This window comes from Mobula hypostoma, chromosome 18 (genome assembly GCF_963921235.1).
Source record: "Mobula hypostoma chromosome 18, sMobHyp1.1, whole genome shotgun sequence".
NCBI classification, from domain to species: domain Eukaryota; kingdom Metazoa; phylum Chordata; class Chondrichthyes; order Myliobatiformes; family Myliobatidae; genus Mobula; species Mobula hypostoma.
Genome location: NC_086114.1, coordinates 27,845,809 through 27,859,457, shown reverse-complemented (window position 1 = coordinate 27,859,457; position 13,649 = coordinate 27,845,809). Strand labels below are relative to the sequence as shown.

General features: G+C 39.7%; 1 protein-coding gene across 4 annotated transcripts in view; it reads left to right on the top strand.

The window, feature by feature from the left end:
- The window catches only part of usp54a (ubiquitin specific peptidase 54a), a 144,199-nt gene that overhangs the window by 28,902 nt on the left and 101,648 nt on the right, over positions 1–13,649 (top strand). For 3 of the 4 annotated variants that reach the window (XM_063070633.1, XM_063070637.1, XM_063070636.1), the window contains exon 2: positions 12,604–13,542. In XM_063070633.1, coding sequence (XP_062926703.1) covers positions 13,399–13,542 — 144 coding nt within the window. In that variant the 5' untranslated portion in view covers positions 12,604–13,398. Of the gene's footprint in view, positions 1–12,476; positions 12,496–12,603; positions 13,543–13,649 lie in introns of those variants that run through there. The other variant, XM_063070634.1, reaches the window with a different exon arrangement.

Genomic DNA, 13,649 nt, shown 5'->3' with positions numbered 1-13,649 from the left:
TAAGTGCTTCTGTGAATTGTAGTTACTGTAGATTGTAGTTTTTGTGTAAATTGTAAAATGTTTCAGTCTGTTGCATCAGTAGGAAGATTGTAGGTAGATCGTTTTGTAGGATCACCAGTGTTCACTAAATAACGATGAATGTGACATATTTTTAAAATTTCCACTCCCCCCAATTTGGTTACTGAGACTGTTAATTTCTGTGGAATTAACTTTTCAGTCTTGAATGACCAAACTCTTGAACCATACTAAAATGCTAAGTAATATTCAGTCTATTTATCCTACTCCTGCATTCTTGAGTATTTTAGGCTGCATGTTTGAATAACCTCTGTCTGAATATCCTTTAATGGCTGCTGTGTGATTTTTTTGAGAGGTGTGGTGTGATGGGTGTCAGGGACAAGTGCCTCCACAATCATGTGCTTTGGCTTTGTAGGTTTATTTCTATGGTAACTGTGTGCGTTTCACAGGGACTTAGTCATTTGGTATGAGCTGTGGCCAGTCTATTTCCCAGGTTAATACAATAATCCAGCCTGTGCAATATTAGAATTCTATGTACCAAGGTATTGGTGTGTCTAAATATTTGGCAAAAAAAAAGCACTCGAACAGTAACCATGAAGGATTTTTGTATTGACCAAGGAAAAATTATTCCTATTGTAATGTGCATTATTCTGTTTGAAATAAACCGCATTTCTACTTTATTTGTATTGTATTTGATTGGCATAGCAATATACTAAGCAAACTATCGTCTTGTGTCCCAGTTTTCTAACAAAGTATTTTTTTCTCTGCGAGTAGTACAAAAATTTCATTTATTTCCTTCTGTCTGTTCCATCTCCATGTTATTATTCAGTAGCCTTTACCATCCCTTTAGCCAGTAGAATAACCTGCTATCCCTCCTATTACATACATTCCCTTTTATTCTTTTCCTGTAATTCTCAGCAAATTAGAATAAATTTCCTCCCAGCTTTGCACTTCAGATGAAAGGTCATTATCTCTGTGTTCTCTCCCTTGATCTGCTGTATTACCCGAGTATTTCCAGCATTGTTTTTAAGTATCATGGAATTGATCGACTGTGGGCTTTAAAATCAACTTGTCTGTATTCTCAAGTGTTTCATGGTGGTGCTTTCTGTGAACACAAAAATAAGGGCTTAATATTCCAGTTTAGTCACTAATTTTAGATGAAAAGAAGTACAATCAAATGAAACAGCTAATATTTCTTTTGGTTGATAAAACTAAAAGATGATTAAGTTACAGGATGTGAATTTTGGCTTTTTTTGTAAGTCACTTTAAAAGTGGAAAATACAGTGCCTATAAAAAATATTCACCCCCTTGAAAGTTTTCATGTTTTATTGCTTTACATCATTGAATCTCAGTGGATTTAGTTTGGCTTTTTGACACTGATCAACAGAAAAGACTCTCATGTCAAAGTGAAAACAAATTTCTACAAATTGGTCTAAATTTATTGCAATTATTCAACAGAAAATGATTGATTGCTAATTACTCAAACCTTCAAGCCAATATTTAGGAGAGGCAGCTCTGGTAGCAGTACACCCTTGAGTCTGTGTGGATAAGTCTCGATCAGTTTTGCACATCTGGTCACTAACTTTTCCTCTTTTTTTTCTTTACAAAACTGCTCAAGTTCTGTCAGATTGCATGGGGATCGAGAGTGAACAGCCATTTTCAAGTCTAGCCACAAATTCTTAATTGGATTAAGGTCTGGACTCTGACTTGCCCATTCCAGGATATTAACGTTGTTGTTTTTAAGTTATTCCTGTGAACCTTTAAATCTGCTAATTAAACTTGCTGACGATACTACACTGACAGGCCTAATCTCAAATAATAATGAGGCAGCCTACAGAGAAGAAGTCATCACCCTGACACACCGGTGCCAAGAAAACAGCCTCTCCCTCAATGTCGCAAAAACAAAGGAGCTGTTTGTGGACTACAGGGGGAATGGAGACAGGTAGATTGGAGCTGTGGGTGGCGACACAGTCATGGGTATACAGAGAGTAAATGGAGATCACGAGTGTACAATCAAGGTGTTTCTGTTGATTGTTGTAAAAATACACCTGTATCTGAAAGGTTCAACTGCTGGTGAGTCAGTATCCTCACAAAAACTACACCATGAAGTCAAAAGAACACTCCAAGAAACTCTGAAAAAAGGTTTTTGAAAAGCACAGACCATAGCCCCTGTTGACATCAATGGATCTGGGGTTGGGATGGTTGAAGAAGTTTGGTATGGGCCTCAAAATCCTAAGAATTTAGGATTCTGCAGAGTGGTGCGGACAGCCCAGTGCATCTGCAGATGTGAACTTCCCACTATTCAGGACATTTACAAAGACAGGTTGTAGAAAGGGCTCAGGGATTATTGGGGACCTGACCTATCCACAAACTGTTCCAGCTGCTACCATCCAGGAAGCGGTACCGCAGCATAAAAGCTAGGACCAACAGGCTCTGGGACAGCATCTTCCACCAGGCCATCATACTGCTTAATTCATGCTGATACAACTGTACTTCTATGTTATATTGTTGTACATACTATTTATTATAAAATTACTATAAATTGCACACTGCACATTTAGACGGAGACATAACTTCAAGATTCTTACCCCTCGTTTATATGAAGGATGTAAGTAATAAAATCAATTCAATTCAATTAATTATGTGACTTCTTAAACCAATTGGCTGCACCAGTGATGATTTGGTGTGTCATATTAAAGAGGATGAATCTTTATGCAATCAATTATTTTATGCTTTATGTTTGTAATTAATTTAGATAATTTTGTAGAGATCTGTTTTCACTTTGATACGAAAGAGTCTTTTTCTGTTGATCAGTCAAATAAAGCCAAATTAAATTCACAGTGATTCAATGTTGTAAAACAACAAAACATGAAAACTTCCAGTAGGGTGAATACTTGTTACCGGCACTGTATGTGTGCCAACCAGATTTGCAGTACACTGAATGAATGTGTTTTCCCAATATTTACTCATTTAAGTGTGGCTTATAGCATTAAATCATGTTTATGCTCCTTTTGGTGCTTTGTTTACCAATGAGATGGGTGAAAATCTAGGACTGGTGTCAAATAATCACTCATCAGGGATTTGTGCAGAGTGCTTATTTTACTGTTCGATCCCATCACATATTAAGCTTATTGCTGAAAATCATCAGTAAATTGTACTTTTTAGTAATGTTACTACAGCAGCTGCTAAAGCGTTAAATAACAAGTCATTCGAGAGAGAGAGATTATTATGAAAGAAGATATGGAATTATAAGAATTGTGATTTAGGCTTCTGGTTGCTGATGACATTGGTTGAGTTGGTCTTTTGGCTTGTTAACGTTGATTTCACCCTTATGGGCAAAGCATTGCAGATTGGCTGAGATTTGAGTGTTGCATTCTGTGTGAGTACTGAGTGAAAGTATTTTAGTAAAAATTAAACATATAAACAGTATGCCATTCTGTAAGACCCTTTTAACAATCACATATCCTGAGGCTCACAGTTGAAGAGGTATACGTGGTGCTATTTGCTGTCAACCTGAGTGGGAAAGATACAGAAGTCCTTGATTAGCATTATTTTTAAAATGGTGTCAAGTGTGACCACACCAATGCTGTAGTCAAAAAATCTTAAAATATAGAGTGAAACAGGAGTTTGACTCATTGTGCAAGCAAACAACTTTAATCACTAGTCCATCAGGCAGTGTGGTCAGAACAGAGCATACTGTAGGCATTGCAGAACAGGAATACTAAGGATTTTGTGGGTTTATTTCTTGAGCAGACGATCAAAACTATCTGTACCAAAGACCTTACTCAACTAGGTGTGAGAAGTGCCCTCCCAGTCAAACATAATATCCCCAATATATGCTTCCCTCAGGACAACTGTGTTGGAGATGAAATAGTCACCCTCCTCTTAGCAAACTGGATTTTCTTAAATGGTGTGGAGACAGGTGCAAAAGTACATTTCTCTTTTCATCCACGGTATCTGCGCAACAGAGGACTCCGATCTGTGGACTATTCTTGGGGTGGGGGGGGCAATAAATGGGAACGCATCAAAGTCAAGTGCTGCTGGAAGGTCATCAACTCAGTGAAGGATACCTTTGGTGTGCCCAAAACTTAACTGTTCTTCCAGCACAGTGAGATGCCTGCAAAAGAATGCTGCAGACGGGCACAGACCAGCCTGCAGGAGTACGTACTGAGGCATGCACTGAAGCTTGCTGCTGCTAATGTAAAGGTTCTGTGAGGAAGGACCACAGTATTGGCTTATTTCACTACACATATGGAAGAAAGAAGTTTGTTGGTGAAGCCCCCCCCCCACCATCAATGAAAAGGATAAGATCTTAAGAAGACCATGTGAGTGACAATGGTGCTCTATTTGTGTGTGTCTTTTAAAGTTTATATTACTAAAAGTGACGACCATTTTCATTGTTTCTTCCTTTGCATATACTGTATATTTTTTATGAAGTCTACTTTTGAAATTAAAATAATTGTGCCTGCCTTGGTCTTTGAAATAGTTTTTCAGGTACAGGTTTTCCCCTGCCATCCGAAGGTAGACCGTCCCTGTGAAACGGTTTGTAAGCCAGAATGTCGTAAAGTGAAGAAGCAATTAGCATTTATTTATATGGGAAAAATTTGTGAGCGTTTGCAGACCCAAAAAATAACCTACCAAATCATGCCAAATTACACATAAAACCTAAAATAACAGTTACATAAAGTAAAAACAGGAATGATGTGATAAATACACAACCTATATAAAGTAGAAATGCTTTTCTACAATCGTTGCCGCACTGTTCTCCGTAGCGAAAATCTCGCACAAGCACTCTCGGCAGAAACACAGCGCAAGTGCTCTCGGCAGAAACACCCTCTCCAGTAACCTTTAAGCTGTGAAGCTGCCAAATCATACCAAATAGCACATAAGAATACACAGCCTATATAAAGTAGAAATAATGTATGTACAGTGTAGTATCAGTTACGGGAATTGGGAAGACAGTGCCGAGCACACTGATGATGGTGTGTTAGGCTGAGTTGTCGGAGGTGGGGGTGGTGCAGTCGTCCCCAACCTCCGGGCAGCGAACTGATACCGATCGGTGGAGAATGCAGCGGTAGCCGGGACGCACCCGGCACATCTTTAAGAAAAAGCCGAAATAAACAAGCTAATTAATTAGGTGCTGCCCGGCACGTAATTAATTAGCTTGTTTATTTCGGCTTTTTTCTTAAAGATGTGCTGGGTGCGTCCTGGCTACCGCTGCATTCGCCGCGCAATGTATCGGTCTGCGGCCCGGAGGTTGGGACCACTGGGGTGTCATTTCATCGTCGTCTGTTTCCATCAGGGCAGGCAGGTCATCTTCTTCTATCTCGAAACACTTAATTATGTTTAGTTTTACGCTAAGTGTAACACCCTTACGAGCTCTTTCAGGCTTTTCCAATACCTTGGAACTCATCTTGCTAACGGCTGCTCACAGGCACGTGTTTAAGCAATGCCGGCTAGAATGCAGTTCCGGGGGAGGAACTTGGCTGCTCGGGGCGAGTGATGCCTTTTTTCGTAATGGTGAAAACACCTTCTGTTAGCGAAAACAGGTAACTAATGTAGGTCTTCCGTAACAGCGAGGTTTTGTAAAACGAATGTTCGAAAAGTGGTGGACACCTGTAACACTTTTTAAAGATTATCAGTCAACACAACAATTTCTCTCCCCCAGTTTGAGTATATCAAATTTCCTGAATCATGGAAAGAGATTTCTGATAGGTGTTTGGACATTTCTCACATTGTGGGTGGAATATAAATGCATAAGGCATACTGCCAGATGACCATAGCAGATCAGGCAGCATCTATAGAGGGAAATGGGCAGTCAACATTTCGGGTTGAGATCCTTCACCTGAATATAAATGTATGTTGTTGTTGAAGCAATAACCTTCTGCGATTATAACATACTCCTTAGTGACCCCATTTTAAAAAGACAAGGCACCAAAGAAATTGAGATACCAGTTAGTTAATAAATTCTTTTGAGTTATACATATTATTTTACAGAAAGGGCTTAATTTTGCTGCTTGTATTTTCAACTAGGTACCAGAGTTGGATTTGGTGAATCCAGGGGAAGGAGAATCACAGTTAATGTTTGTACTGCTAATCCTTTCCAGTTATCTCAGTTATAAGAAACTAATGAACTTGCATTTCTATAAGTTCTGTTGTGTCTACATTTTAGTAAATTAAGATTTTATTTTACTGTAATTAGATTTCAAGTTGGGTCATGAAGGTGGATCAATTTGAGCTGTTTCTGCATTTATTTTCAGACTCCACTACATTTGTCTTACAACAAGCTGCACCTATCGGTTCTGTTCTGTCATTTTCCCTGCCACTTTGACTTGTGCATAATTTTAAAGCACAATGTTTGTGGCAATTTTCTGCCTTGAACCATAGTTGTGAAGCATAATGCAAGTATACAGTGTTGCAGTAAGCACTCAGCTCACATTGGAACAACACTACGCATAGAAGATCTGTTTTAAAAACAGCATTTAGATGTCTGTTTAATAGTTTGCAGGTGAGAACTGTAACCACCGAAGCAGCATAAAGGTCATTGAAATAATCAGTAATTTATTTTGCTAGTTGGAGAAACATGGAGCAGAACAATAAGCCATTTGTTGTTTTTCAATATTGCCCTGGGATATTTATTGGGTACACTTGAAGTGGAGGTTGATAGTTTCTTGATTAGTAAGGGCATCAAAGGTTACAATGAGAAGGCAAGAGCATGGGTTGAGTGGGATAATAAATGAACCATGATGGAATGGCAGAGCAGACTCGATGGGCCAAATGGTCTAATTCTGTTCCTGTGCCTTCTGGTGTTATGGTGTTGTGTTTCTTCTTGGACAGTCCCAGAGGATCAAGGGTGACTTGCTTCCACTCTGGTTTTGCGGTCTTGAATGAGACTAATGTAGGAATGATGGACGCTTTGTGCTGAAGGGGTTGGCAGATGGCTAAGTTCTGAGTCAGTACATGGTCTCCAGGCATGCACAGGGCTTCTGTGCTCCTGATGCATGATATCAAGACTTTTAAACCCTCTGAATGCTCCTTTACTTTGAGTGGTCATGATTCAGAGGTCCCCAGGAATCAGAGATGTCGCATGTCTTCACAGAAAATTTGAGAATATCCTTGAATCTTATTTCATTCGGCCTTGTAATTTCCCTTGAATAGAGTCAGTTAGTTTTAGGAGTCTTATGTATGCAAATATCATTGCCAGCCTAGTGTAGCTGACTGAAATAAACTAGGGTCTCAATACTGAGAAGGTTTACCTAAGAAAGGTCCCCGAGGTTGATTAGCCTCTCCTTCAGTAGATCTGGAGGATTTTGTGGGGTCACTAAAGGTGGTATTTCTCAGAGCCTGAAGATATTTCTGTGCGTAACTGTGATGTCTGTCAATATTGTGGCCAAGAATTAGTTGTTGGGGACAGCACTGGGAGTTAGTGGTCAGATTAGGGTTTAAGGGCAGGTATGGGGGGAGTTAGAGGTCAAGAGCAATAAATGTCTGGGTATGAGTTGAAGTCCAGGTTGGTGCACTCTGCAGTCGAATGTTAACAATAGTGAAGGTTGAGTTGGTAGGTACTGTGAAGACCAAAAATGGCTGGAACAGATGCCAGATGGTAAAGAGGCCTACTGCTATTGCATCGACTCAGGCCTAGGGGGCTGGCGTCGGGTACAATGACAGACTCTCCACTTCTCCCTCTCCCTCATCGGTGTGTTCAGTTCATCTGCATTAGCTGCACCACTGTCTTCTAGGAGTGTGTTGACCATAGTCTTGGGAGGGTGCCCAGGGTTCATCCTCCTGTGCTTAGGCTCCCATATGATGACTGGGCTGGCAGGTAGCTCAGGGTGGTGTAGACAGCGCCCCGCTAGCTGCAGTCTTCTCGCCTCGATTTTAGTGGTGAACATCGGTAGGTCGTCACAGGGCTCGCTGTTCGTCATGTGCTGTTGCCAACTCACGTCAAGAGCCACCCGGAGCATTCGTGTACAGCAACCATCTAGAGACTTTTGCATATCGTGAGTGTCCATGTCTCACATCCGTACTCTATAACTGCTATGAAGATTCTCTTTTTAAGCCCTCTGGTCAGGTTCGACTTCCAAATTTCCTTCATGTCGTTCATAGCCCTCCATGCCTGTGTCTTCTGTATCTTTATATCCTTCTCCAAACTCATCATTGTTGACCCTAAGTACTTGAAACCATATACTGGAGTATAGAAACAGATTGGTTTGCATTTACATATTTGTATTCAAGCTCAGTCCTTTTCAGAAAAATTACAATCACCATTTTTTAGAAAATTAACACAGGTGAAACATATTAAATAACCATAGAGTGAGTGGAAAAGAATAAACACAATTTCATTCATACTAACTCTCGGGATCTTCTGTGCTGTGCCTTATAGGCAGGATAATTTTTGTTTCAACGTAAATAACTGCATAACACAGGGAACCTGTAATTATTAGTTGACTGATGAGAAAATTGTTTCAGAGGGATAGAAACATGTTTTTAATCCTAGGATTACTTGGTCTGACTTTGTTTTAAAATATAATTTTTTCTTGAAGAAAGTTAGGCCCAAGGTGTTGTGGCTTGTCTGAAAGCTGGCAAAGCAGATTTACTGTAGTTGGGTGAATTTTAAATTTTACTGTTTATTATTGCAATAGTACTTCAAAACAAAGTTGGTAATATGATTAAAGATCAGTTTCTGAAATTTAAAGGTAAATTACTTAATTAAAAATAACTAAGTGTTTTCATCTTATAATGCAAGGATCAGCAACCTTTTTGCCTCTGTGGGCTGGATCGTGTATTAATGAGCGGACGGTGGGCCAGATAAATGCCATAAAAACTTGAAATATGGGAAATATCCACTTAAATACATCTAGTTATGTTTTGCCTCAAATTAATGAATAACACATGCTAGAAAATCATTTGTACTTAAGGTTGCCTACCCCTGTTATAATGGAATGTGGTTGAGATTTCTTTGAGTGTTTATTTCCAACTTTGGAATTTTCCTGTTAGCGAAATGAGAAATCAGGCACTAGCACTGAAATTTCAGTCAATGTTCAGGTGATTGCATGAGATGAAAACAGAGGAGCTGCACATTGTTTAAGTAGCAAATTATGAGTAAAGCTATTTATTAACTGCATTCTCCTTTTGGTATCTTGTGTCTAGACACAGTATTAATTTTCATCTCACCTTTCCATTCCATGACCTGTGGAACTCTGGTTCTATACTTCATTACTACTGCTTCCCGAGTCACACTGTAGAAGGTATTGGTGGTTTGGGGGAAAAATATCAGCATTTCACTTGGCAAACTGGAGAATGTAAATTTTGATTTATTTAATTTTTAATAATCTTTAATTTTTTAAATATGGTAATTGCAGCTCTGTAGAGCACATATACAATTTGCTGCTCGGCTGTCAAAAAACTTTAGTTTGTTGATCTGTGCAATTTCATTACAACTGTGCAGCATATCGGTCTTGGAGTTGCATCGTAAATGGGATCCCAACACCAAGCACATCTTTCCCTGCCCCCCACGTTCTCCTTTCCACAGGGATCACTCCTTACACGACTCCTTTGTCCATTCGTTCCTCCCCACTGATCTCTCTCCTAGCACTTATCCTTGCAAACGGAATAAGTGCTATATTTGTGCTCCTACACCTCCTCTGTCACTGCCATTCAGAGCTCTAAACAGTCCTTCCAGATGAGGCAACAGTTCACCTGTGAGTCTGTTGGAGTCATTTTCTGTGTCCATTGCTCCTAGTGTGGCCTCCTGTATGTCGGTAAGGCCTGACATAGATTGGGAGACAGCGGGATCTCCCAGCAGCCACCCATTTTAATTCCACTTCCCATTCCCATTCCGATATGTGAATTCATGGCCTCCTCTACTGTTGTGATGAGGCCACACTGAGGTTGGAGGAACAACACCTTATATTCCGTCTGGGTAGCCTCCAACCTAATGGCATGAACATCAACACAGAATAATCTGCAGATGCTGGGGTCAAAGCAACACTCACAACACGCTGGAGGAACTCAGCAGGTCAGGCTGCATCTGTGGAAAAGATCGGTCGTCGTTTTGGGCCGGAACCCTTCCTGGCGAAGGGTTCTGGCCCGAAACATTGACCGATCTTTTCCACGGATGCTGCCTGACCTGCTGAGTTCCTCCAGTGTGTTGTGAGTATTGGCATGAACATCGATTTCTCAAACTTATGGTAATGCCCTCTTCTCCCCTCCCCTCACCTTCACTTTTCCCCCCTCTTTCATCTTATCTCCTTGCCCAGCATCGTCTCCCTCAGGTGCTTATCCCCCTTTACTTTCTTCCATGGCCTTCTGTCCTTTTCTATCAAGACCACCCCCCTTCTCCAGGCCTGTATCTCCTTCACCAATTAACTTCCCAGCACTTTACTTCATCCCTCTACTTTCAGCTTCACCTATCAGCTTGTGTTTATCTCGCCCCTCCCCCCACCTTTAAAATCTATTCTTCAGCTTTTTTTCTCCAGTCCTGCTGAAGGGTGTCGGCCTGAAAAGTCAATTGTACTCTTTTCCATAGATGCATCTTGTCCTGCTGAGTTCCCCCAGCATTTTCTGTGTGTTGCTTGGATTTCCAGCCTCTGCAGATTTTCTCTTGTTTGTTATAAAATATACTACTCCTTTTATATAAGTATTTCCAAATGAGTATCCAACTATATTTTAAATAAAATAGTGCATTTCCATTCCTGGCAAACTTTTCCCAATAGTAAAGAATAATAATTCATTGAGGGCAATTTGGAAAATACTTCTAATAAGTCAATATCACCCAGGACCAGAATATGTTTAAGATACAACTCCAAGACCAATATCCTGCACAGTTGAAATGAAATCGCACAGAATTATTTTTTGTGTGTTGCTATATTTTCTAAATGAAGTTATCATCTTTCCTTCTGATTTAACTGTTTGCTTTATACTTCCACACACTTAAGGAAAAAGAAGGCAAAAAATGAGAAACTACATCATTACTCTGCCAGGCTAAAACCAAAACAAGCTAAAGTCCATTACCAGTGTGGCCAACAAGAGTGAAAGGGAGGATTTTGACCTCTGATGTTCTATTTGAAGCAAATGGCTAAATTTCTTGCCTCAGCCAATGAGTACCAAGGATTTAAACACGAGGAATTCTGCAGATGCTGGAAATTCAAGCAACACACATCAAAGTTGCTGGTGAACGCAGCAGGCCAGGCAGCATCTCTAGGAAGAGGTACAGTCGACGTTTCGGGCCGAGACCCTTTGTCGACGCTTGACCCGAAACGTCGACTGTACCTCTTCCTAGAGATGCTGCCTGGCCTGCTGCGTTCACCAGCAACTTTGATGTGAGTACCAAGAATTGTTGATTTTCTTTTTAAAAGGCAGTGAACATTTTATCTTTATAGTATCTGGAAAAAATCAAACTAAAGTTGTAACAATTTCTTGAGATTTATCGTGCTTCATAGAGGCTGGAACTTGGGACTCAGAGGTTGGAGGAATGTCCCAAATGTCGACTGTATTTTTTTTCCATAGATGCTGCCTGGCCTGCTGAGTTCATCCAGCATTTTATGTGTGTTGCTCAGATTTCCAGCATCTGCAGATTTTTGCTTGCTTGGGAACTGTCCCATCAATGGCTTCCAGTAATTGTTTTTAGTTCTGTGCAGAATCATTTTAGATCAAAAGTTAGATCTATACTGACCAGGAATTTGTGAGAAACTGGAGCAAAGAGACCAAACAATGTGATATTCGCAGATGGTTAAATATATAATACAACTAACTCCTTAATTTAGAAAACAGAAAGGGCTGCAATTTTCTCTCCCACTAGAACTGCAAAGATGGGTAAAACATGAAAAGATAATAAAATTGCATCTTTACAATGTTACTTGCTTTGACTAATTCAATTTATTGAATAATTTCCAAAAAATAATGATTGACTGTATGAAGAGCAACCTTCATGGTATTAGCTGTGCCTGTTTTTTTTAAACCAAGTGAAACATTGGGAAGGTGTGGAAGGTGTAACTGAACTAACAACGTAAGGAAGTTGAATTGTTGTAAAAATAATACAATTGGTGCATTATGAATATAAATGATTGTTGAATTCTCTTCACCTGTCACTTTGTGGTTTTTGTGTTCATCATGCTTTGATGTTTGTGTTCCCTTTTGTTTTTGCAAGAGTCATCTGGTGTTGCCATAGTATCTGGCATTGCTATTGGTAAGCATGCATAGGTGTATTATTCTTGGTGTAACTGGTATCGTCAACTATTATAAATGATGACCTCACCATAGAGTGATTGCCATCTCTCTGCTCTAATGCCTGAGTCATTTGTGTTTAAGTGTTTAATTGTTTTCTGTGGAAGCTGACCTCCTTGCAGGAAGTGTGAGTAATACATTGTTTTTCATTTCATTGGATAATGAAGCACTATTGTTCCGGTAAAAATTTCAATGGGTTTTGAGTTTGTGTATTTTTGATTGATACGGGATACTTCACAGTAAGCACCGAAGAATGTAAGAAGTGTAACTGTATGCATTCATCTGTGGAATCTCCTGAAGCTAATCTCATTTAATCATTAAGCTTGGGCACAATCTAATTGTATTTTTCTCCTTTGTTTCCAGATTTTTGTCTGATAAATGACAGCTGAACTGAACAATTTAGCAGAAGAACGAACCACTGGGTAAGAGGGAGACTGCTCAGCGTGTGCTTACAGAGCCCGTGTAAGCTTCAAATACTTGATTAATGGTTGAGAAAAGGATTAAGTAACATTTTGGAGTTTCTGGCTGCTGATTCAAAACAGCGTGTTCATAGCCATCTTATCAAGGAAGCTTAATCAAAAGCAGAATGCTGAACAAATAGGAAAACATGATGCAACAGTTAATGAACTGCTCTAGCAGAAGCTGACGTGTTCGCATTTTTCAGAGATCTCTGTGCTGCTTTACAATATTTGAAGAATTCTGCACTAAACTCTTGAGTTCAGTATAATTATGACTTCTCTTGGACTTTCAGTTACTGCTAAGTGATGGAAATCTGCACTTTAAGATTGTGAGTTAAATTCTGCTGATCGTGTTGTGAAAGGTTGGGCGCTTTTATGTGAGTCTAAAACATTGGAGCTGGATTCACAACTCAGATCAATTGCTTATGGAATTATACAGAAAGTTTCTAATACATTACTCCCAGAAAAATTGAAGCTATTCCAGACACTATTTTAAGACATGTTGGAGCAAAAGGAAAAAGTACTTTGTACTGGTGTTTGGCTGCCGTCCTGCAATGGAATTTTGAGAAACGGGTACTTGTGGCCAGCCGCTTAATGACCATTCATGGGACCTCCTGATCGAAGTCAACTTTGTACTTTATAATCTGATGTGAGATGATCTGCCACACGTAGCAGCAGAGTGTGAAAGTTTTCAGCCAAGATGTCCTGGAGGAAGAATTATTTCACACCAAACAATAATCTGCAGGGGATGTTTATGCCCCGGAGCACAACTTCTATTGCGGCAAGTAAGGGACTAATGAATGAACCTGGGCAAAACAGCTGCTTTCTCAATAGTGCGTTACAAGTAAGTAGCTGTTATTGTGCATAACTAACACTGCAAGATAGATACATAATCAATTGATCACCTTTTTAGTTTTAATTTTTACTAGGTTAATTTATTTTTGTTATCAC